The 25,409-nt window shown below is 53.4% G+C and overlaps 1 protein-coding gene and 1 long non-coding RNA gene across 3 annotated transcripts in view; one reads left to right on the forward strand and one right to left on the reverse strand.

The window, feature by feature from the left end:
* SLC6A6 (solute carrier family 6 member 6) overlaps nt 1–25,409 on the reverse strand; it is a 73,222-nt gene that overhangs the window by 30,576 nt on the left and 17,237 nt on the right. Inside the window, exons 1-4 of one of the 2 annotated variants that reach the window (XM_054699996.1) lie at nt 7,671–7,823; nt 5,710–5,952; nt 4,492–4,626; nt 3,149–3,383 (exon numbers count right to left, since the gene is read on the reverse strand). In XM_054699996.1, the coding sequence (XP_054555971.1) occupies nt 3,149–3,383; nt 4,492–4,626; nt 5,710–5,938 (599 nt within the window). In that variant the 5' untranslated portion in view covers nt 5,939–5,952; nt 7,671–7,823. Of the gene's footprint in view, nt 1–3,148; nt 3,384–4,491; nt 4,627–5,709; nt 5,953–7,670; nt 7,824–25,409 lie in introns of those variants that run through there. The other variant, XM_037523652.2, reaches the window with a different exon arrangement.
* LOC119255994 (uncharacterized) lies at nt 9,491–10,132 on the forward strand. Its single transcript, XR_005127602.1, has 3 exons — nt 9,491–9,619; nt 9,726–9,802; nt 9,937–10,132. It is a non-coding gene; the product is annotated as an uncharacterized LOC119255994 (long non-coding RNA).

Here is a 25,409-nt window from a genome sequence, read left to right on the forward strand (position 1 = left end):
CACCTTCTGCCAAAAGAAAGGACAGCTCAGGGACCCAACTGTCAGCAGCAAGTAAGAGAAGCGAAGGCAAACAATGGCTGTGGCTGGGCTTTGGCACAAGGGGCGTAGAGACCCCCTTCTGAGAGTCTCACTGCTCTGCCCCCTCAACTGGTACCAGCCAGCGACAGCTCAGTAATATCCCAGCAAGTCACTCTCCAGGGAAACTCCAAAGGTGCTCACAGAGCCAGTGACTATTTTCAGGGGAAATTCTCTCAACTAAGTTTCACTGCCAAGGGAGCCTAGACTACTGAGGGCTAAGGCCTCAGAGGCCTTGTATACAGTTGGCACTCAGGACATGTCAACTTCTCTCCCATCAGCATGTTCCCTGGGTAAGGTCTAGAAAACAGATTTAATCATGCCAGTGTTCTTCTTATATCCTTCCAAGGTAAGCCCTCCTCGCTCAGACTCATCGACCTAGTATCTGAGGTTTTCAATCCTTTTCCATGGTCTCCTGTGTCCTATGCTCTGGCCAAACCAACAAGTTGCTGTTCCCAAACGTGCAGGTGCTTTCGGGATGCCATGCCTCTCTGTGGGCTGTTTCTTCTGCTCGGGATATCTGTTTTCTCTGCTTGACAGCCTGGTGAGCTCCTATTCATCCCTCAATGTCCAGCTCATGTGACCCCTTCAATGAGGCCAGGCAGCAACTTGCTGCTCCAGGCAGTCCAGTGAAGGTGGGTACGTAATTAATAAAAAGCATCAGCACCCAGTGAGCATGTTCTGGCTGTGTGAGAATCCTCTCTGGTGAGGCAGGATAACAGCATGGGGGAACCTACTAGAGTCTCAACCTGGGTTGAGAGCCGACATGTTGGATTCACAATTGATTGGAGATGGGTGGGTAAGGCAGAGAAAGCAGTGAAGCCAGTGCTGGCGGTACCGGGTCGGGGGGGGGAAGGGGGCAGCTGTGCAGGTGGGGCAGGTGCTCAAACTCTGGCTATACCCTGAAGGAAGAGTGAGAGGACCTGGGACTTGGACATGAGGTTTGAGGAAGAAAGGCGTTGGCAGGATTCCTAGACATTCACTAATTAAAAGGGCCTCTGGAAAGATGACACAAAATGACAGGGGCAAGTCCCTGGCAGTGCTCACGGGAGTCAGTGACTGCATGCCAGTTCTCTCTCCTTTCCGGGTTTCATGACCAAGAGAAGGGAAGCAGCCCAAGAATCTCCTAGGAGAGGCCAGTCTGGGGACGGGCAGGGATGAAGTCCCTGTTGCAATATGGGGACCTTAAGGGCATTTGAGTAGGGCTATTCTTACTGCCTCCCCAGCGCGTGACGGTTACCACGCATCCACCGAGGACAGTAGTAACAACGGCCCACACTTACTGAGCAGGTTTCCAGGCAGCTCCTGCCTGGGCACTGCCAGCTGGGGCAACCCTACAAGCCTGGAGGGCAGTGCCAGGATGGCCCCACATGGAGATGAGCACACCGAAGCCCAGAGGGGAAAGGACCTTCCAAGACAGGGTGGCAGCGAGGGTCGAAGTTGGGCCACCAGCCGGGTCTGAGGCAACGCCCCCAGCGGGCGCCTGAGTGGCTGGTTGGATGCCAGCGTCCTGGGTGGGGCAGGCCCTGGGTGGTCAGGCTGTGCCAGGAACAGCAGAGAAAGGACAGGGCTGTGGTCTCAGGCCCCATTCAAGTGAGAAGAATGAAGTGCCCACATTTCTTTGTCTGTAAACTCAGCTCTCCAGAGGGCGGGGAGCTCAAGGATGACGAATGTGCTGGTAATGCCTTCTTTTGTGTACAAGGGGAGAACATACCACAGAAAAAGCTTCAGTCCAAGTGAGTCTGGGGACCCAGGAGCCTCACCCTGGGTCAGGACAGGGACAAGGGCCCCTGCACCCTGTGAGACCCACTGACCCTTTCCTGACTGCGATTCCCCAGCCTTGGCCTCAAAAGCATGTATGGCAGGTGCACTCAGGAGGCGATTCCCTCTCCTGTGGGCCTGCTCCTCCTGGCTTGGATTCTAAGAGGTGGAGACAACTTGGAAATGGCAAAGGCACACACGAAAGTCAGGGGTTCTCATCTCGTGAAGATCAGGGGCCACCCTTCCTTAACAGTGTCCCAGCCCTGGCTCTCAACCTCACGCAAGTGTTCCCAGTTAGCCCCAGGATCAGAAGGGCCACCCCCAGCCGAAGCCCCAACTGCCCCCGTTCACAAAGAGTGGGCAAGGGAGGCACAAAGGTATTTCTGGTCAGCCTCCAAACACAGGGTTAGCCTTCCTGTGTTGTCAGCTGACAGCTACCCAAACTTCAGGCCTCCGTTCTACCTTTCTGTTTTCTGCCCTGGGTGTAGATTCCTGGAGTTAATGACAGCTGACGACAGCCGATTGCAAACGTTTCCACAACTCTCTGTCCTTTCATTTCTAACCTCTTGACTCTGGGTTAGTCTGCAGCTTTCTCTGGCTAGTGGGAAGATAACAAAATTGATGCACCGGGGCTTTCCCATTTGTTTTTGGAAGGCAGAGCCACCTACAGACAAGCCCAGGCTTGCCTGCTGCGTGCTGATCATGTAGACCAGTTGCCCCTGGCACCCTGGCCAGGGGTCAGCCCATCCCTGGAAGAGCTGCCAGACAGGCTTAACCCAAACTGCCAATCTACAGAACCAGGAGCCAAAGAAATAGCTGCTGTTGAAGTGGGGAGTGGTTGTTACGCAGCAAAAGCTAACGGATGGATATTTTTGGCTCTATCTACTAAGCTTTTCCCTTGAGTAACTAATTCAGCTCATATATGCATTATTCTCTGCAATAACAGTTTCGATGTGCCAACTACATTTTTTTTCAAAAATAATTAAGCAAACTAGATCATTTCCAGACATGACATACCTGCCTCTGGGAAACAATCTTCATGGAGATCCCATCCATGGGCACTGGGACAATTCATTCTCGTCATTTGACAGTTAAAGAAGCTGAGGCTCAAAAAGGGGCAGTGATTTGCCAAGGTCAACAGCCAGTAAAATGGCAGAACTAGGATTCAATTCCAGGCCTGTCTGACCACCCTTCCCCGACCACTACCCCAAGTTAGTGACTCCCACAGCCTTAGAGGAAAGATGGAGGACAAGCTGTCTCTCAGCCCCCACCCGGGCCCTCCCACTCCATCCAGCAGTGAGACCAGTCTTACTCCCAAAACTCGGTGACAGGGGAGGTGAAGTTGCTGGCGCTGAAGCTGACCCACAGGCTCCGGTTGCTGCGTGTGGTGTCCTCCATACAGTGGGGTGTGTTCCAGCTGTGGTTGCAGTGTGCCCAGGGCAGCTCTGACTGGAAGGACTGGAACAGGTAGTATGTGGCCCAGGCCAGAATGATGATGTAGTAGACATTCAGGAGTGACACAATCACAATGGAGGCATAGCCGATGCCTGTGGATATGAGCAAGCAAGATGAGCATCAGAAGGGAGGCCAGACCCACACGGCTACACACTCAAGGGCCAGAAGGGCCCTTCAACAGTGACCGGCCAATACTTGTACTATGACTGGACGATGGATGGATGGATGGATGGATGGATGGATGGATGGGATGGATGGATGGATGGATGGATGGATGGATGGATGGATGGATGGATGGACAGATAAATGGGCTAGGTGGATGAGTCAACAGATGTGTGGAAGAGGGGTAGATTAATGGATGATTAGATGGATTAACAGATGGATCACTGGTTGGTTGGTTGGCTGGTTGTATGGCTAGAAGAATGGTTAGATGGACTGATAAGATCGGTGAATATCTGATTTGTTGGGTGGGTAGATAGATAGTGATTAGTCAGAAGGTGAGGTCTATAAATGGATGAATGAGTGAACGTGTAGCTGGATAGTTTAATTGTTGACTAGCTTAGTAGAATAAAGGTTCAATGGATGGATGGGCAGATGGAAGGATAGATTTATATGGAAGACAATGACTAGGGTGACACAAACTCCCGCCTCTGTCAATTATACCCACAACAGTATTCCTTTGTGAGTGCATACTGGGTACTAGGCACAGGACTCTGTGTCATAAAAGCAATAATAGCAACTATTAATTTGGTGCTTACTATCAAGTGGACAAAACACTTTTACGTGCATATGTCATTTTGTCTTCACAGCAACCCTAAGAAGCACGTCACTTCTTTTCATAGATGAGGAAATGGAGACAGAGAGATTAAGTGACTTTCCCAAAGTCACAAGAGTTAACAGGAGGAGGAAGTGGGGCTGAAACCCAGATGGAGGGTCCTTACTCCCAGCGCGTCTCCAGGGCCACACTGAGCTGCTAAGCAGAGGCCAGCAAGGCTGCCCTTCGACAGCCGGGGGAGCCAGCGCACACTGAGCAGGGGTGAGCTGCAGCGTCACGAAGGCCCTGTGCTGGCCGCTGGGCTCAGGCACAGTGCCCAGTGACCGGCATGAGGCTCCAATGTACCTGGCAAATAAAAACTGCTCAATAAAAATGTGCCAAACCATAGAAGACTAGGCCCCAGGTGACCTTTGTCCTGTACTTACCTGAAAACAAGGGGCAGATCTTTTCCCAGCAGGTGATGCCACCTTCAGAGGTGTACTGGCCTATGATTACCTCCAGGAAAAACACAGGCAGGCCGCCCCCAAACAGGAAAATAAAATACGGTATGAGAAATGCACCTGCAGAAAGAACAGAGTGGGTGAGGGTCAGGCTGCAGCTCTCAGCGACTGCGGCACCAGCTCCCGGGCTGCTGACTGATGGAATCAGAGAATGAGGGGGGCATGGTGAGGAATAAATGCCAAACTCTTAGACCAGGTTGAAAATCCTCCAGACCAGCTCACCTGTGCAGCAGGCATCCGATCGCCAGTGTGCCCTCACCTTGAAATCTACGAGGTGCTTTCAACCTAAGCCTTTGCTTACACCGCATGCCTGCCTGCCTGCCTGCTTTCTCACATCCACCCTGAGTCAGCACCAGTCAGAGCTTAAGCCGCATTTCAAATACAACCTCCTTGCTGAGACTTCACCTACCCTTCACCTTCACCTGCCCAATGCAGGAAGCTCAAAACTAGCTAGGATGGATGGGTACAGGAGTGTAGAGAGGGTGGGAGCCAAGGAATACAGGGCAGAGTGAGGGTAAGGGTTCCTAATAGTTGTCCACTAAGCTCAAGAAATCCTTTGAAACTGTGGGTGACTTGGGCCATGTGCTTTGTTTGGAGGAGTGTCTAGGCGTGCAAAGTCCCAAAGCTGCCTGGCCCCACCGGCAATTAAGAAGCCGAGTCGATGGCAGAACCCCCCACATTAGTGTGTCCTAACGTGGCTGGCACCGCGTTTGCCCATGTCCGCTGACAGACACGCCTTCGACCCTGGGCAGCCGCAGGTGAGCCCCCCTGCCTGCCTGTCCTCCTGCCCTTGCTGCTCCGCGAGGAGCCTTAGGAGTGTGCACGCGCATACTGCCAGGCGGAGACACGTAGATGAGGGGACCTGCGGTGGGCTGGGGTCTGGCAGGCATGGGCCTGGCCTCGACACCCCTCTTCAGAAAAGGCAAAGCGGATGATCAGAGAGGGTAAGGGGTCTGCTCAAAGGCGCACGGTAAAGCCCTGAGGGACACCACCTGCCGTGCTTCCGTCTGGTTTCTGAGGTGGGTGGGGCTGGGATGCACAGGCTTAATGGTGGGAAGTCAAGGCGGGGGTGAAGGGGTGCCCTGGAGAGGACCAACGCTCTGCCCACCCCCACACATACCCATCTGCCCCTCCCAGGCTCACCTCCACCATTTTTGTAGCAGAGGTACGGGAAACGCCAGACATTGCCCAAGCCCACGAAGCCGCCAGCCACGGAGAGCACGAAGTCGATCTTGCTGGCCCACTTCTCCCTCTGTGGGGGCTTGCCCTCCGCCTCGTCCTCGGGCCGCGTACCCGGGCTCTTCCCTGGGGAGGGCTTCAAGATGTCCTTGTGGAAGTCTTTCAGACACTGCAGCTTCTCCTTGGTGGCCATCTCTTCCTGGATCTCTGTGGGGAGAAGACAGCCAGATGGGCGGGCAGCCGACAGCCGCGTGTCTCGGCGCCACCTCTCCCTCTCACGCCGGCCGGCGCTGACCTGCCCGGGTATGTGGCAGGGGCCTGCGATCCCCACTTCTGTCCACTGCCCTGACAACATCCTGAGTGACTCAGCCCCCCTTTAGGTGATCGGGAACCGTAAGATTCAAAAGTGGACAGCGTCCATGTCCCCGGGTACCTGCAGAACAGAAGCGCCGGCTGGGTGACTGAGGCTTCATGGGCACCCAAAGGCAGGTAAGTATGAAGCCATCTCAGACCAGGCATCATCTCACAAAATACAACCCCCCCTCAACTTGGCAGTTCTAAGGCACCTTCCAAAGCTTCTAGAAATGAACAGACACTCGCCCCAAATTTCAGATTTGCATGGAAAACAATGGCTCCCACCCAGCCATGCCTGCGCCAGCTGCAGGTCTCCAGGAGGGCCTCATTCCTGTGTCAAGAATAGATAAAGGCAAAGGAATAAGGAAGGCAGCGTTGGTCCTGCCAGGGTGCTGCAGCACCATCTGAGGTCTGTTCATGTCCTTGATTCCAGTTAACAGTCTCCTCTTCCACTGGCACAGACACGGACAAGGGACAGGACCCGTCTTAGCCACTGCTGTGTACTGGTGCACAGTAGGTCCTTAGAACTTTGGAAGTGTTTGCCAGAACGCGTGTGCAAGCAGCTGATGCTAAGTGCAGACCTGCTTCTGCCACTTCCCAGCCAAGGGACAGGGGTGAGTTGTGGCTGTCTAAGGTGAGGTGGGGGCAGGTCTGACCCCAGCAGGGGCTGTGCTCTGAGGAGCAGAGGCACAAAAGAACCCCCCTTGTCCTCACACCTCCTTCCTCTCCCTGCCTCGGGGTGGGGGACCCCAATTGTTTTGCTATCTGGCGGTGAGCAGACCAAGAAAAGGCTTCCTGGAGCCGACGGGCGGCTCGGGAGCCCTTCCTCTGTCTCCCGGAGTGCAGACCGGCGGCGGCATCCGCAAGGCCTTTCTTTGCCCCACTCCCTGGGGGCGACACGGGGGTCCGGCCAGGCGTATGGCTACTGTAAAAATAGCCCACGCAGCCAGCATTGTTCCAGCACTCATTTGTGCAGCCCCCGATGGTTATCTGAGCGGCCCATTGTGGGCCGGCTGGATGGGAGCATAATTGGAGGATGTGGGACTCGACTCCCTCCGAGTGGAGCTGTTTTTCAGGGAATGACCCCTGTGCCTCCTCACCAAGGAGGGGCGGTTCCGCCTTTTGGGGGGTTCCTTGGGTCTCAGGATCTTGGGACTGGAAGGCACGGGGGGGAGGGGGGCAGTTGGCCAGAGTGGGGAGGTGGCCAGCTACTGCTCACGCGGGCACTGGCACTGGAGAAAGCTCTTCCCCTCTAGGGCCTGGGGTGAGCTCCCTGTCGTCTTCCCTAAAGAGCCTTGGCTCTGCCCTTTGGATCCCCAGGTCCACTGGAAACACTGGGGATGGACCAGGTAGCAACAAATTCCCTGAGACCCTTGGCTCCAGGCTCTGGTTCCCAACGAGACCCTGGCATCATGGGCGTCTCCTCAAGTGCAGCAGGAGGTGCTCCTCTGGCACCAGACCTGTCTCATCTGTAGGTGCTGCCAGCCCAGGCCCACCTGCTCTTTAAGTTAGTGCCCTTGCCCCTGGCTCCCTCCAACCATCAGCTACGGCCCCACCCAAGATGCACTCACACTTGCATGAGGTCAGACTGGTGCAAGAGCCCCACCTCCTTCTCAGGGGCTCAATCCCAGCCCTTATGGAGTGTATGACGAGTCAGGTGCCTGTAAAAGCCCACTTGCAGCAGGACCCTGGGATTCTGCCTCCTGTACATTCCTGGCATCCACCCACAGCTCTGTCACCATGGCAACCACCGTGCTCCAGGCCCCGACAGCCCTCACATGGGCATCCATGGCAGCCTCCTCCTGGGTCTCCCTGCTGCTACTCGGCCCACCCCTCCCCCCCAAATCTATTCTCAACACTGCAGCTGAAAGCAACTTATAAAGAGCACGTTCAGATCAAATGTTCAGATCAAATGTTCTATCACCCCCAAGATGGAAACTCATGTTCCTCACCAAGGTCCACTGGGTCCCAGCGTGGACTCCTTCCCCTTGGAGTACAGTCCCTACAGAACTGCTCTTGTTTGTCCCACTTCTGGGGCTTGGGTACCCTGAAAAGGCTGTGCCTGGCCCTCTGGTGGCAGCCTGGACCCTTGCAAGAAATTGCCGAGACCTGCCCGAGAAGCCATGATTTTGGATGGATGATCTCAGGCAAGTTTCAGCCTCTCTGGTCCTCAGTGTCTTCATCTGTAAAATAAACCAAACTGTACCACCTCATAGGGATGTGGTTCCCCCCACGGAACGGGGTGACGGGATACGAAAGTGCTTAGAACAGAATCTGGAATGTAGCTTCCGCTGTTACTGCGACAGCTGTAATGGAATCCACCTTGACCCTGAGCAGTGCAGAGAAGCCAAGCGGCACTCCCGGGGCATATAGCTGGTAGTGACAGCAACCTTGCCAAACCCAAATCCTCGGTCCTGCCTCCACTGTCCCTCTGCCAGCCCAGCCTGATCTCAGTGGACACCTCCCCTGGAGCCCTTCTGTCCATCTCTGCAGACGGGAGAGCAGGCCCATCAATTCTCACCAGCCGCCCCGACAGGCTGCCCCACAGTGCGCTAAGTGCTTAGGAACAAGGCCCTCCTCGGGCCTTCCAGCAGCCGCTGTCCTGCCGTCTCCCTGAGCTGTTTTCCTTGGCGCCCAGCCCAGGGCTATTTTGTGCCGACCATGATACATAATTCCCCATTTTAAGAGCTTCCTCTTTGGTTATTACAGCTACGAGTGATTAGCATCGGCGCTCATGCAGCAGCTCGAGAGGAAGGCTCCCTTCTTGCCCAGCTGAAACTCGCCTGTCTCTGCTCCAGCAGTCAAGGCCAGAACCCGCTGAGACGGGCTCGCACTTCACCTGGTTGGCTTTGACACAGCTGCGGACAGATTCAGCCTCGCGCTGGCGATGGTGCGGATTTATAAGATGCTTCTTTTCTCTCCTCCCCCTCCCCATACTACCCCCCACCCCCCGTTTAAAATTACCAGGTACTTGAGGACTTACTCTGTACTCAGCTGTGTATAAAGCTTTGTATTGTTCCTCCAACACTCTAATTGTGGAAGGGACTTTTCATGCCATTTTATAGATGAAAGAAACCGAGTTCAAGCAGGAAAATGAGGGACGGTGGGGGAGGAGACAGGAGTCAGAACCCCCAGCTCAGGCACCGGAGCCAAGCATGGATGGGAGGCTTCGGTGATGTGCCAGGGAGCAAAGGCAAGTGGAGCTGCAGAGCCAGTGGCAGAGCAGGGCCAGGGCCAGGAGTCCTGTTGTGCCCTGCGACCTCCACCCCTTCTTGGGCCCAGGTGCCCACACATCAGCCCACTGGGTCTTGAACTGAGCTGCAGAGGCTGCCACAACAGCCCTTCCTCCTCATCCACGCTTTGGAGAACCAAGCTCTTGACTCTTTTTCCAGGAGCTGGGGGTTCACTGCTACACCCTCCCCTGCAGAACCTGAACCCTCTCAAGTACACAGTTTCTCACAGGGCTGTCCGAGGTAGAGAACAATGGTTTCAACCTCGCACTGCTGCTGACTTAGCCACTGTGAGTTCCTAACATTTTTAGAAGTAAGAGGGAGGGACTTCTTTGTTTCTCCTTGGAAAACTGCTAACCTCAATTCCTGGGCCTGACAGAAGTTACTGTTTCTCAGCACCCCTCGGGGTTGGGCAAGCAGCTCCCAAACCCAAGAACTGGAAAGGAGACCTGGATGACTGACCCATATTATAGGTGAGGAAACCTAAAGGCTCCCCACCACCTGGTGGGCCTGCTGCGGCATCAAGTATTGGCCTGGACCCCTTACTGTCCTTCTAGAGCGGGGGTCTAGCCTCTTCTTTACCTGCCTTGTTTCCCATCTGCTCCAGAGCCAGTGTTCTGGGTCTACTGAGGCCACGACGAAGCTGTGTGACCCAGAACAAGTAGCAACCTCTCTGTGCATCTCCTCAATGGTTAAAACAAAATGGGGTAAAAGTAAAACTCATCCTGAGATTAAATTGCCTGTAAATGTTTGACATAGAGCCTGGTACATAGTGATTAATAGATATTAGCCATAATCGAAGAAAATCGTTGCCCACATTAGTCTTTTATTTCACTGTGTGGCAGGCATTGTCTCCCAAGTGTTTAAAAGAGGAAAAGGGCCTCCCTGTTGGCACAGGGGTTAAAGACACAGCGTTACCAGGCTATCTCCAGCCATTACAACACCGACATGGCACAGTAGACCTCTCCTGTCTCTTCCGCTGCTCCCCTCAGCAGCGTATTTCAGTAGATCTGCCCGTTCTGCTCCCCACTCTGTCTGTGGCCTATACCCCAGTTCTTGTATGCATAAATAAGTAAATAAATCTTTTAAAAAAAAAAAGAGGAAAAGAAAGTACGCCGCATTTATTGAGCGCCGACCTCATGCACATTCATTCAGCATTGTGCAAACTGCTTTGCAGGCCTGGTCTTAGTTAACTCCTAGCATGGGTGTAGTCACCAACCCGGCTGAGACAATGGCCCAGAGAGGTGCAGTCACTTGCCCAGAGTCACAGAGCAAGTTGAAGCCTCTTGAGCTTTGAATGGCTCCCAGGTCTGTTTCAGCCTCTAAACCCCATGTTCTCAGCGAAGCAGCTGCTTTGAATCACTTGCTTTCATAATGTGGTCACCAAGTAAAATGGGGTCTGGTGCCTTTAAGTCACTGGCCTAGGGACTGACAAATTAGGGAACTAAGCAAGGGTGAACAGGAAAGTGAGGGGTCACGCAATAGAGAAGGGGCTCCTAGGGAGCAGGCAGAGCCCAGGGCTGTGTGGGTGGACTGGCCACCAAGTAAGGACATGGGAGTGGACCATGTTGCTATGCGCGAACTTCCTTCAGCAAACAGGGAGGCATCCAGGCTGCTCCCATAGCTCCAGGAGGCCCAGGGGCTCCATCTCCACAGATTCCAGGCAAGGCTGGGCTCAGTGAGTGGCAATGATGTCCGCACAGGCATGCTCGCCCCCCACTATGTGGGCCCTAGGAGGCCACTAACAATTAACAATTAAGCCCCCAAAAAGGGTGGGGGCAGGGTGGGCAAGAGTACTATCTCCCTCTCTACCTAGGGCAGCTGTTCTTGAAAAGTAGAAATTAATCAAAGAAGGGTTTTTTTCTTTCCCATTAAAAAGGTACACCTTTATGAGACATAATCCTTTGACTCGTGTGGCCTGCAGGCTTCTGTCTTGGTTATCCAGTCCTGAGGAATGGTTAACTCAAGTGTGATGAGCTCAAGGGTCTCCAGGAACGCGGCCCACAAAGGACTCAGGATGGTGGGGAGACAACAGGGAGGGACAGAGACTGAAGTGGCAGATGGCAGCTGTCCTCGGCTCCCGGTGCCTTTGTCACCGGGACCACTGGGGCCCCATCCTCCATCTCTGGGGAGCTGCTGAGATGAGGGGTAGTGTATACTCCCCAGTTCTGAAATGCGGCGTGGGCTGGAAGCAAATCCCACACCCTCTTTGGACACTCTGCTGCCCAGGACACCCATGGCAGCTGCAGCAGAGGGCAGGCCAGGCTGATCTGGAGGTGCTGACCAGGTTGGCCTCACAGGCCCAATGGCTCAGCTCAGCCCAGTGAGGTCATCCAGGAAGCCTGCATTGTTTCGCTCGGAATAGAGTCAAACAATGAGCAACAATATTCTGGCCCTAGTGAAAGTGAATTCTGTTAGAGGGAACTGTTTTCAGCATGACGACTCGAGGTAGCTGGTCATCACTGAAGCCGGGGCTCAGTGTCCACGGTCGTGGCCCCCCAGCCTGATCTAAACTGCACCCCACAGAAATGCAAATCAAAACTACCATGAGATACCATCTTACACCAGTGAGAATGGCACATATTAAAAAAACTAGCAACAACAAATGTTGGCGAGGATGTGGAGAAAAAGGAACTCTCCTGCACTGTTGGTGGGAGTGCAAACTGGTCCAACCACTATGGAGAGCTGTGTGGAGATTTCTGGACCTACTAAACATAGAGCTTCCATAGGATCCAGCAATTCCACTCCTAGGTATTTACCCAAAGGACACAGAAACATCCATTCCAAAGAGCACCTGCACCCCTATGTTTATAGCAGCACTGTTTACAATAGCTAAGCTTTGGAAACAACTCAAATGCCCAAAAATAGATGACTGGATCAAGAAGATGTGGTACATATACACCATGGAATATTACTCAGCATTCAAAAAAGATAAACACATGCAATTTGCAGCAACATGGATGGCGCTGGAAGGGATCATGCTCAGCGAAATAAGCCAAAAAGAAAAGGAAAAATACCGGATGGTCTCACTCATAGCAGGGATCTAGAAAACTTAAATAAGGGACCAGGAAAATGAATAACTATAAGAAAGTGAAAATCAAAATCAAAAAACTATGAACCAGAAACACTCTATGGGGGGTGGGGGGCGGGGAGCGGAGGGATAGGGGTCAAAATAAGGGGGTTGCAATTGTAGGGGAGTATAAAAATAGAATTTATTTTAAAAAAAAGAATAATTTGACATAAACTCCTTCAGAAAATTTAAAAAAATAATAATAAACTGCACCCCACAAAAGCTGGAGGTCTATTCTCAGAGACACCCCACCTCTGCTGAGGGCACCTGCCTGGTTCATGCCCTTGATCTCTCCCCAAGGATCCCAGTACACAGATCACAAAGCTGAAGGCAGAGAGAGGAGCATCTGGCTCTGTACCCACATCCTGACTACACGCTCTTGGTAGCAAGAGGTGAGGAGATCTCTGGATAGCGGTCGACCAGAGTAGGTTGGACTTTGGTCAATGGTTTGCAGAGGAAAAGGTGGATAAAGGTGAACAGGTTTTGCAAAGAACTTGCCTCTGGAGCAACGTACAACTACCTGGTCCTCCTCCCCCCCATGAAAGTGTCTACAGGTAAAAAATCTCAACTGGCTGGGTCTGAATATTTTTCTTATCTCCTTGGAGGTGGCAGACCCTGAGCCAAAGCCCAGAGAGTCACAAGGGGCCAGGAGAGATGAAACAAAGGAGAACCTGCAGATGTGGGGGCTGGGGCAGGAGAGGCCTAGCAGCCAGGTCTGTGGCAGAATGGGGCCTTGGGAAGGCACTGCTCCTGAGGTGAAGGTAAGTTGAGCACATGCCTTGTCTAAAACAGACAAGGACTGTTTTGCCCAGGACTGGCCAACCAGACCGCCGAGTCAGGGGAAAGGGCAGTGGGCTGGGAGTCAGGAATTGGGTCAACTTCCGGCTCGTTGGGTCAGGCCGGACAAGTACTCCCCTTTTGCATCGTGGATGTCCAGGGGTAAAACAGCACAGGTAGTTTTGGCAGCAGTGACAGTTAGATAAATATTTACTGACAACCTACCCTACTGGGTGCCTGGCACTGCAGGCATAGGGATGGGCTGTAGGGGGGACCTGAGGAGCTGGCATTCCAGACAGGTCTCCCAGACAGACATGAAACACATGAGAGAATAAATATTTGGGACAGGGATCAGCATGTAAGACAACCAAGGGGGATCAGGTGTAGGTGACGGAATAGGGACCAGGCTGGCCAGGTCCTCTGAGGAGGGAAGGTCCCAGGCAGCAGCTCCTCGAGGACCGGCCAGGAAGGCCCTGTACCTGCCTGGATGGGGTCATGAAACCCAGAGAGGTGGAGCCACTTGCCCAGGGGCTTGTCCAACCCAAGCCCTCATACCAATACCCGAGAGGCACCTGGCTTTCTCATCTTAAATCAAAAACCCATGGGATGGGCTAAAGGTAGCTGCCCTTTGGTTCCAGAGGGACCAGTCAAGGGTGGTGGCTCAAACTCCCTCCCCTTGGCAAGGGCCCTAACCCCAGGGACAGAGAGGAGGACGCGCTCCTGCGCCTCGAGCTGGAGCCCTCGCCTCTCTTGGGAGAAGCCAGGGCTTTGGAAAGAACAGCGCCGGCTTCAGTGCAGCCCTGTCTCGGGACAAGTCACTTCCCTGCTGTGCAGGGACTGCTGAGAGGAAAAGCCCACCTCTCCTGCGCTGACTGAGCACTGCTACACACTGGCCCAGGGCCACCACTGGGGTACAGGGTCACCTTCCTGACCTTCAGGTGCGGGGTCCATAGATTGGTGGGAGGGGCTTTGCTGTGTTAAAACAAAATTATTCTACAAGTTCAGGGAGACAGAGAGTGACAATGTCTGGTCAAGGGCGAATGAGGCTTCAAGAAGAGGAACTATGACACCCATGGGGCTGGGCCCAGGAGCCTGGCTGGCTGGAGGAAGGTGGGGCTCCAGCACAGAGATCAGTCCAGTCTCAGATTCTGTCTGTGGGGACTCAATAGAGTTCCAGCATAGGCCGTAACCAAAGCTTAGCTGGAGGAGGAGGGCCGCCATGATACCGGTGGGGGCGGGGGCGGGGGGGGGTGGGGGAGAGGGACTCAGGGACCCGTTTTCATGCCCAGGGTGGGTGAGTCAGCAGGCAACTGCCTCCTGGCACTGACTCACCAGCCGCAAGCCTGTCACTCTTCTCTACCAGTCAGTTTCCCCAGCCCACTGCCTGGTTTGCCGGAAGTGGGGGTGGGGTGGGGTGAACCGTAATCCTGAGAGAGGCTGCAAAACGCAGGATTATTTCTGGAGGCCACAAAAAAAGAGACCCGAGAAAAAAAGAAAGGCTTGGTTTCCATTTCCTCAAACTTCCTCTTTTAAACTCTAAGAACTCTTCAAGCTGCCCTCCTCTCACTGGCTGTGAGAAGCAAACAGAGCAGCCCTTCCCTCCCTCACGCTGTAGAAACTGGAGAGCCAGGCCAGGGGACAAGGCTAGCTAAAGGCATGCCTGCAGCCCGGCAGCGCCTGCTCAGAGCCCGCCACCCCCCTCTATCACCGGGGTTCTGTGAAGTCACACCTCCACGGAAAAAGCGACCACGCCTCCCCTGCTGTAAGGCCTTGAGCAAGTCACCCCTCCCAGCCTCAGTGTCAACATCTGTAAGATGGGCAGAAAGTCCCGTGGACGGTGTATGAGAACTCCTAGCTCATGAAAGGCTTGTGACAAGGTCCAATTCTCATTGTTCCTCTTTTTAAACATGTTTTTTCTCAAAGAGGAAGGACTTTCTTCCTTCCTACTTCTGCGCTTACTTTACCCTCACTAACAAATGTAGCTCAGGGAGCTTGGTGTCTGCAGAATCCAGCAGCCTGGGATCTAGCCAGGCAGAGGTGGTGATCGACTGGTAATGCCTGCAGCCGTTTCAGCACAAAGAGTTTGTGGCCTAGACTTTTGTCCCACTTATCTGGAAGTGAGTTTCAAGCATCCTCCACCATCAGGATCCCCAGGGGCTACTCAACACACATTGTGCTTTCTCACACCCTATACCTGACACACTGTTCCTTGAGTAACTGACAGGCTGTCCTCACACCTCAGCCTGGTTGGGCAGCCCCCGGGACAACAGCACTGCTCTGGCCTCACCCTTATCGTCACTCTCTGTCCACCCAGAGCCTGCCCTGACTCCTGACATGTAGTTCAGGCCCGACACAACAAATATTTGTGGGAATGTTTAGGGCTCGGGGCTCTGGCAACTCTTGATGTAGGAGGGTGCCAGGGCAAAGAGCAATGCCAGGTAGGTAGGACACAGTAGGGGTCCTGGCGGAAGAAGGACCCCCAATTAGTTGAAACTCTACAAATCTTTGCCTTTGAGAGATGAGCCCTAAATCTTTAGGAAACCAATTTTCATTAAACCACATGTTCCCTGAGCATCTTCCAAAAACGACTCTAAAGTGATTTCTCCCTGGCCTCCGGCAGGGCTGCCAAGTGCTGCAGGAGCCACTGGACTCCGAACAAAACCAAAGGCGCAATGTGGGGCCTTAGCGGTCTTGGCACATGCAAGTGTAACCCACTTTCTAGATGAGCACCCAGATCGACGCAGGCCAGGACAAGAGACACCTGCCTCTTTGACAGATGGACCATCAGATTCACAGGGACACATCTCAGAGAGGAAACAGAGGTGGAAGGAGTGTGGAGGTCAAGGAAGCTCTCGAGCCCCCAACCAGAGGAATACAATGGACGCCCGAGGCTGAAAGGAAAGCTCTTACTCCAAATCTGGGCACACCAGACTCCAGATTAACCCAGCCAGCGCTGGGCACGGTGACTTCAGGGCTACGAGAAGATGCTGAACATCAGCTACTACTCAGCTGGAAGTGAACTCAGCATTAAAATCCACACCACGGTTGGGGAGCGGGCTCGAGGGAGGAATGACATTTCTCAACTGAGGCTTTCCTACAAGTGCGGACCATCTCCCGGAGCAAGCCCCAGGTCGTCTCCATCCTCCTCACCTGGATCGTGCTTACATCTCCAATGGCGTCCACTGAGAGCACCGTGCCGAGGCCAGGGGACTGCTTCCTATGGCTTATCACTCAGGTAGCTTCAGAAAACCACTAGAAAACCACTGGAAACTCCCTGGAGTCATGCCCTAAACTTCTTTCCTACCAGCTTAGCCAAGCTTGTCTCCCCACTGCTAGCCATGTTGCTTCAGCTCAAGGTGGCTCCAGTGAATCCCACCCACCTTGAAGACCTGGGCCAAATACCACCTTCCAGCCTGTCCCACCTTTTCTTTCACCTCCTCCAGCTTGTGTCACCCCCACCTGGGCCCTTGTCTCAAAACTGTGTGACTGGAAAAAGTTCAAAGTTCTCCTTGGGAAACCTCAGTTTCTACATCTGTACAACTGTTTCGGGGCCCTGTAGTGTAAACTACAGGGCGAGACTGGCGTTTTGTGGCCATTTGCCTGGGCAGCAGGAGCCGTTGGGAAAATGCGGAGTTTTTTTCCCCTCTGGTCAGCCAAAGGCTGCTGCAGGAAGGTGTTCCTGCCCGAGCAACACCTACCAGGTTGAGTGAGTTAAACTGAATGGTCTGGTTAGGAGGTATCAATAGGGATGGGGGACTCCGAAAAAGGAATATAAGGAAGGGTAGGAGGGATCCCCAGATCCAGAGACGCCAATCCCCAGCCTAGACATGTCGCACTCTGTACCTGCCTCTAAAAGAAAAAAGAAGCTTCCAGCAGCTGACATCCACAGACAGAGAAGCCAGAGTTTTGCAGGGCCCGGAAGGCTGGGCCAGCCTCTGGTCTTGTCGCTGCAAACACCTGGGAAAAGCCCCCAAGGCCAGTGCTCGAAGAGCTTTTTGTTGGATCATGTGTGGCACCTCTGCTATTGTCTGTTTAGCGTCCAGTGCTGTTCGCCCAGACCTCCAGCTGGTTGCTGCTGCAGCGTCTCAGCAGACCTGCCTGTGTCTGCCTTGCACTCCAGGCCTGGAGGGTGCTACCTTGGAGGAATCTTTTGTCTGGGACTCCTGAACACCGCGGACACTATCTGGGGTGAGAGAGCTAGTCACTTGTGCCTTAGTAACTCTGTTTCCTCGTTTGTTAAATAGCCCCATTATTGTTGTTCCCTAAACCTGGGTCCTCAATTGTGCACACAGGTGGAAAACTCGCAGTGATCTGCACCCTATTGGATGGCTATATAGACCCACATAGCCCTGCTTCAAAACAGGCCCCCTTATCTGTAAAACTGTCTTGTGCTGAAGTCTCTGGGCTCTTGGGGAGAGCTGGTAGATAACCAAGGCCACCCTCACATGTGCATGAACATCAGAAATGCTTGTGACTCTGGGGGGAAAATGTAGAGGCCTGTCTCCCCTCCCCCACCCCCCACCAATGAACTGAGTCTGAATCTTAAGCCACTCCCTCCTTCCCCCTTTCACCCCATCTTAGAATCAGGAAAGGTGGTCCTGATGAACTGGGAGGTGCTGGGTGAAATGTCCACCATGGCCCAACGAAAGTACTGTGCCTGGTTGGCAGTGGTGCATGAGGGTGTGTACCGTATCCACATGGAAAGTCTCCCCTGCCGTGCTAGAGCCTAGCGGCTGGGCCCAGCTGAGTTTCTGCCAGTCTGGGTTAGTCTAGGGTCTAACCCAACAACCACATGACCCAGAGTCTGCCAGAGGTTCTCCTGTTCCTTATTGCCATGGTCCTTACAACCCTCTCCCCTTGGCCACGCCCTGGACAGTTCCCAGCAGGAAGTTATTCCTCCCTCACCAGTTAATCATCACGTCTCCCTCCTATGGTCACATACAGATCACAGGAGGGCAGGGGTGACGCCTCTTCCCAAGAAGCAGCAAATGAGGAAGGTCCAGGCTACTGTGTTCTGATTCCAATTGCGTGGCCGTCCGGGAAACAATAGTGATTACAGCTAAAACCTCGTGCCTGCCGCTGTCCTGCGCACTTAACATAATTCCAGCCAACAGTGAACTTTTAATCATGTTAACTATTTCTCTTAGTTCCTTAAATCACTTTTCACTCATTATGGCTATTGTTTTTCTCCTATAATTAATCCAGAGAAAATGACACTTTATTGCTTTTCCAGAGAGCTTGATATGACAAAAGCACTTGAAATGCCTTAAATGTATGGGATATCCTCCAACCAGCCAGTCAGTTGCAGAGAGGAATACCAGCTCCTTGTGCTGAGCACTCACCAGCACCTCAGCCTTCCTAACTAACCACTCTAAGAGATGAGGGCTCAGAGAAGTTGATGATCAAGGTTGCACAGCCAGAAAAGGAAGGGCGCTCCAGAGTCCTGGGTCCTCAACCACTGACTCCGGCTGTAACCTTTGTTGTATTGTTTGTTTTTTTTTTGTGTGTGTAGAAGAACAGGGGTGTAGGCCAAAGGTGCGGGGCGGAGTGGGGGTAAGTGAGAGGATTCACCAGACAGAATGGGGAGCAGAACAGCCAGATCCACTGAAATATACTGCTGAGGGGAGCTGCGGGTGAGACAGGAAAGGTCTGCTGTGCCGTGTGGGTCAGCTCCCTGGCCAGGGATCAAACTCAGACCATAGTGGTGACGGTGCTGAGACCACCAGGGAGGCCCCCAACTGTGACCTTTGACACCAGGAGGTACCCCCTCTTCACCTGACACAGGAGGAAACTGAAGCTGGCTGGAGGTAGGGGTGTCCTTTTGCAAATTAATCAGCAAGGATTTAGAAGCGATCACAGTGGGTCCAGTCTCTTCCAGGACTAGCAGCAGTGGTCTCAACCCAGAAAGCAGCCACCAGACACCCACCAGGCTGAAGCTCTGCACTAAGAATTTTTTTTACAAGGACCTTTCGGTTTACTACCATCCGGGCAGTGAGAGTAACTACTTGCCCTACAGCCAGGAAGAGCTTTTGAAAGTTTAAATTCAGCCTGCCCAGAGCAAGCAGGTGGCTCAAGACCAGGGCTGTGGCTAATCTCAATGAGCAAAGAAGAAGAGGGGAAGAAGGAATCTAGGGGTTCTATCCCTACCCCACACCATTTTTGGAAAAGTAACTGCCTCCCTCTCTCCCAGCTTTCTGGGCCCACCTATTCAGCCACCCGCCCCCCCGCCCCAGGCCTCTGCTCTTTCTCTCACCAGCCATTCAGATGGTGTCCCATCCACTGCAGCCCAGGACTTAATCAGCTTACTGGCCTGGGAGGCAGGGGGCAGATCTGAAAACATCTCCTTTTACTCCCTGGGGGCAAGGATACCTGAGATTTAGGTCACAACTATTAATAGTTGAGAAATCTGTCCTTTTTAATTGACTCCTCTATTTATTTGGTCAATCAGTTTGAGCTGACCCCCGGCAGCAGAGTGCTACTTAACTCCTCCCCAACAGTGTCAGTCCCTCCAGCTGCGTTCTCTGAATTCCCCAAAGGCCTACCCCAGGAGCCTCTGTTCCCTAAACACCCTTTGCTTGGTTCCTCCTGTCAGCGTCTCATGGACTGGAACTAACTCCACCACTTGCCAGCTGCCAGCAAGGACCTCTAGAATGTCACCATCCCTGGGGTCTCAGTTGCACCATCTGTAAAACGGGTCGACTCGAGTTATACCAGGGAGGGTCCCAGAAAGTGCCTCCACACACACCTGGATTTGCTCTCAGGAGAAACAGAGCCCCTGCCACAGAGATCAGGCCTTTATTTCACAGGGCAAATCGGTCAGCACCGGCTATGCCCCGAACACAGCATCTCCCAGTAAGTGCTGGGAGGACAGAAACAAACACCCGAGTTCCAGATCTGTCAACCACAGAAAATACCAAAACAACAGTTTCTCTACCCGGTGTCCTGAGTCAGACAAGCAGTGGCCGGACAGAGCGGGACTGCCCGTTGCCACCCCTCACGGGCTCCCACCGCGCTAGTCAAGTCAGCAGACCTAGGTGGACGGCTCAGGGCCGGCCGTGCCTGCGACGCACCTGGTTCTCCTCCAGTGCGGTATGGGAGGGGACTGGCCTCTTGTTTTTCTTCCTGAGCAGAAGCCAGTTGTTGAAACTGCTAAACAACAGCCACTACACCTCTAAGGGGTGGTGCCTGGCACTAGTCAACGGGCGCTGGGTCCAGGCTGGTGCCTCTAAGTAATCCAAGACCACCACTCTGCAGCAGAGCCCTGGGGTCACCAGGCTAGACCACCGTGGGCTCCTCTCTCCTCCCCGGAAGGCGACACCCAGGCCTCCGACGCCCTCACTTTCACTCTTTCTGCCCTGCCTTCTGGTGGGCGGTTCCCTCTTGGTGCCCTTCCTGCCTTGCAGGCCAACTTTCTCATTCAAAGCCTCTGGGAAAGGTGAGCCTTGTGTGCCCAGAGCATCTCTGAGACCCCATGGACCCTGGGTTTGTAGTTCTCCCTTCTGGCTCGGGAGTCCCCAGGCTGGGCAGTGCTGGGCTCGGCTCAGAATGCCCCAGAGCCCATCCTTGTCTGAATCACAGGAAAAGTCCATAATTCTTTGATGACTGAATGAGGAGAGTTTCAATTCTCAGTTTTCAGAAGCTTGTCAAGTTTTCCCTAAACTTCCCCGACATCAAGTATTTTCTCTGGGGCCTTCCCCAATTCAGCAGGGCTGGAGGGTATGAAACGTGAGCATTTCTCAAATGGGCTGGAAAGGCCAAAGGGAAAAACAAGACGTGAGCAACCCCTGAAGTTGAGGGCAAGCCTTCTCCTCAGACACATCCTGGCAGGCCTGCTCAGGTGTATAGGAGCCTCGGAGAAGCCGGTGGGGGGCGGGGGAGGGGGGGTTACGGGCCAGAGCCCTGGTTTTTCTAGTTTTGCCCCGTTTAGGTTAAACCTGGCTGACGTGTGGATTGCTTAATGTGACTGAACTGTCCCTGACAGCACTTTGTGTGACATCATTAATAAGATGCAAAGATAACTGCAGCAGACACCGTGATCTGCCAAACTGCTCTCTTCCACATTTGCCCATTAAACTTGGATCGCCGTGTTACAAGTGAGGCAACTGAGGCCCAGGTGGGACTTCCCCAAGATGCCGCAACCAGGAAACAGCTGGGCAGACTCTCCTCTGACAGCACCAGGACTGGGAGGATAGCTCTGAGGGGAGGAAGCTAAGCATCTCAAGGTGCTGTGTGACCTTGGGAAGGTCGCTGTACCTCTGAGCCTTATGAAGCTCATCAGGAGGATGGATGGATGGGGATGTAGGCAGACAGGCTCATGAGAAGCAACAGGGGTGGCTCACCTTCCCGGACTATTTCCCTCCTCCACCGCGAGAGGGCTCAGCCCTGTGGTCATACACACTGAGTTTTGCTCCCTGGGTTCACTTTAAAACCCACTTTCAGGCCTACCTGGTGGCACAAGGGGTTAAGCACAGCACTATGAAGCTATCTGCAGCCTCTGCAGCATGAGTTAGATCCCCGGCCAGCCAGGGAGCTACCCACATGGCACAGCAGACCTCTCCAGTCTTGCCTGCTGCTCCCCTCAGCAGTGTATTTCAGTAGATCTGCCTGTTCTGTTCCCCACTCTGTCTCTGGTGAATCCTCTTACCCCCAGCCCCCGCACCTCTGGCCTGTATCCCAGTTCTTGTATGAATAAATAAATAAATGATCTGCATGGCCATTTATGTTGTCTAGCCCCTCTAGCCTTGTTCCTGTTCTAGCTCCACTGCCAGCACTATGTCTGGTATACATACAATAGGTACTCAATAAATGCTCACCAAATGAGTGAATAAATGGATGTTAAATAAATGACTCCATTCAGATATGAGATCATAGCATGGCAGAAGGTCCAGAAGGAATAATCTGGAAAGGGTGCCAGGGCCCTACTGGATAGCACCCTGGGGAAGGCGAGGGAAGGCGGGAGAGCCCAGACCCAGAAGCCCGCCAGGCCTGTCTCCTCCCCTGGGTGGCCATGGTGACATCACCCAGCATGAGTTGCCACTTCGGAGCGCTCACAGGTCTGCCTCCAGGCTTGGACACAGGAGGTGCTTCATGTGCGTGCCTGCGTCAGAACCAGACTTGGCAGGTGGGCCCCTCTGCCACTTGGATGAGCCCAGATCTGCACAGCCTCGCAGTAAAGAGAGTAAGGCAAAGGGGCGCCATGATCATGGGATATGTGAAGACAAAACCTCCTGTCTGAAATCACCATTTGCAGGGAATGACCTTTCTGGGCTGCAGGATAAATGAGGTCAGCACAGGAAATAGGAGGGGTCACACCCTGAATGCCAGGTCTGAAAACCTCCACCTGGGTACCAAAATTCAATCGCTGGGGATTTACGGGTCACGCACTCTCCCAAAGTCACGCTCCTTTCTTTCCTCCCACCCAGAGGCAGCCTCTTGCCTAGTGGCTGCACAGACCTTTCAATCTTTTTGGTTCCTCCCCGTTTCCAACTTTCCAAAGCAGCTGTCCACAAACTCCCGACATCTACTCCAAGCCTGCCCCAGACAGACACTGCTAATGGACACAGCGTCCTTCCCACTGGTCAGGACCCAGCCTTGGATTCCTTACCACCCCCTGGTCTCTCTGGGCCTTGGTTACTGAACAAGCAAGAGAAAGCTCTGATGACTGGAGATGGTCCAGGCAGGCAGGACGCCTAGAAGAGACCAGGGTGTGCGGGGGGCAGCAAGACAAGCACAAGCTCATAGCATCACTCAGCCCTGAAAACACGGTAAGAACCATGCCCCTTCCCTGTGGAGGGAACGAGGGAGGCTTAGGCCCTGGCGGGACTCCACAGATCAAGAGCTTGGGGATGGGGAGAGGATGGAGGTAGAAGGAATTTGGAGGTCAGCAAGAGGGGTAGGGGTGTGCAAGCCTAGGTGGGTGCCGAGACGGGGCTGGGAGCAAGGGGCAAAGAAGCAGGTGATTCAAATCCCCGGCGTACTTCTAGTTGCGGAGAGATCAGGGGGACCCTTCCGGCAGCTGGGCCTGAACACTGACCAAGGACCCCATCCTCACGGTGCCCCAGGGAGCCAGCCCTTCTGCAGCCAGAGGCTGCAGCCCCAAGATCCAGGGACTCCTGCTTTGGGGAGCCTGTGTTCCTGGACTATCTGCTGGCAAAGAACTGGCTAACAGATGGGAACCTTCTGGAAACCGCTCTCAGGTTTCACCTAGGGGGCAGCTCTGTCCATTTCTGAAAAAAATCCTGTCATGTTGTGAGTTATAAGAAGAAAGATATATTCGGTCTTAGTTCCATTTCTGGCAAGGAGTTTCTAAAACTCCTGGAATTTCCGAAGTCAGGAGAGCAATGAAGATGTTTTTGACATGTTAACAGTGACTGTTAGAACTCACCCAAGGATGGGGCTGGCTGGCTGCCTGGAGAACCAACCTGTGGCTAGAGGGTTGGAAGTTCCAATCCCACCCCAGAGCTCCAGGGAGGGAAATGGCTGGAGGTTGAGCTCAATCACCAATGGACAAGGATTTCGTCTATATAAGGAAGCCTCCACAAAAACCCAAAAAGAAGGGGTTTAGAGAACTTCCAGGTTGGTGAACATGGCGAGACTGGGGAAGAGTGGCAGATTTGGGGGGCATGGAAACTGCCTGTCCTCTGCCCATCTTCCACAGAGTGTTCAAGTTCTCCTTTTGTAATTAAGCAGGTGATCTAGCAAGTCAAATGTTCCCAAGTTCTCGAAGCCGCTCTCACAAGGACGTCCTTAAAACTTCCACAGCTGGTCACTGAGAAGCCCAGGTGGCAGGCTGGACAGACCTGCGTTGGGCATCTGAAGGGGGTGGGAGGGACAGGCCTCCCCTGTGGGCCAGGAGGCTATCTCCAGGCCCCCCAGGTCGACAGTGTTGGAATTGAGTTCACCTGTAGGACATACCCAGCTGGGGCTGGAGAACTGTTGGTGGTGTGGGGAACACCCACACAGTAGAATTGGAAACCCTCTCCTTGAAAAAGCCTCCCCTCCCTCCTGCTGGAATTGGGAGTCAGGAGACAGGAAGATACACTCAAGGAGCTCTCTCTCTACCTGAAGCAAGCTTTCCCACCACAGGTGAAGCTACAATAGGGGGTTCCTGCTTGCCCTGGTGGCCCCAGGCTCCATGTCCCTGCTGCTTCGGTGTAAAGGCTAAAAGGCAAAGGTGTGAGCTAAACTCCAGCTCCAGGCCCGAGCTAGCCACCGCCTTCTGGAGTGGCTCGTTTCTCACCTGTTACCTGGAGAGAGTAATGACTACATTAGAAGGTAATACAGGTATTTTCCCTGGGATGGAAGTGTCAAAAATAACACAGTAGCACTAGGAGTAGCAATACAATAACTACCATTCGTTGCGTGACTGCTATGCGCCAGTCACTGTACTAAAGAAATGTCAATGTTGGTTTTTCTTCCCTTGTTACTCACACATCAACCAGAAGGGAAACTATATCATTTGACATCAAAGTCCATTCTGACAGAAGATCCTGGGGGTCCAGAGAGGCTATCGACATGCCTTAGGCCACACAACTGGGTAGAGATGGAAAGATATTCACACCCAGGCCCTGAAACCAGAGCTCAGGTCTCAACCACAAATCTCCTCGAACAGGTATATTTTTCAAACTCTGAGTCTGACCCAGTATTCACAGTATTTTTTTTTAACTTTTTTTTTAAAGATTTATTTATTTATGTATTTATACAAGCACTGGGTACAGTCAGAAGCACGGGAGGGTGAGAGAATTCACCAGAGCCAGAGCGGGGAGCAGAGCAGGCAGAAGGACCAAAGTACATTGCTGAGGGGAGCAGCGGGCGGCAGGGGAGGTCTGCGCGCCATGTGGGACCCTCCTCCGGTGGCCGGGGAGCAGCCGGGGATCGGCTGGGGATCGGCTGGGGATCAAACCGGCGCTGCAGAGGCTGCGGGCAGCTTCGCGACCCAGCGCTCAACCGCTGCACCACCGGGGAGGCCCCTTCACAGTCATTTTTTTACTGGGATTTTATGTTATTCCCCAAATCAGGAAAGCTGACTGACTGGGAGCTGCTTCACAGGGCTGCAGTTTTAAATCCTCATCTTAAAGCCCTGAAAAGCAGGAGTTCCCCCAGGGAGGTGTTCATACTCCCTTTTGATGCCCAAAGTCAATTAGGGCAATTCTGAAGGACAGTGAATTGCCAACCAGTTCCGGCATCTTAACAATGCACACCCCTTCTGGCCAGCAATTCTGATCTCTCGACCC

Source organism: Talpa occidentalis, unplaced genomic scaffold (assembly GCF_014898055.3).
Source record: "Talpa occidentalis isolate TD23 unplaced genomic scaffold, MPIMG_talOcc4v2.1 talOcc4.10, whole genome shotgun sequence".
Taxonomy (NCBI): domain Eukaryota; kingdom Metazoa; phylum Chordata; class Mammalia; order Eulipotyphla; family Talpidae; genus Talpa; species Talpa occidentalis.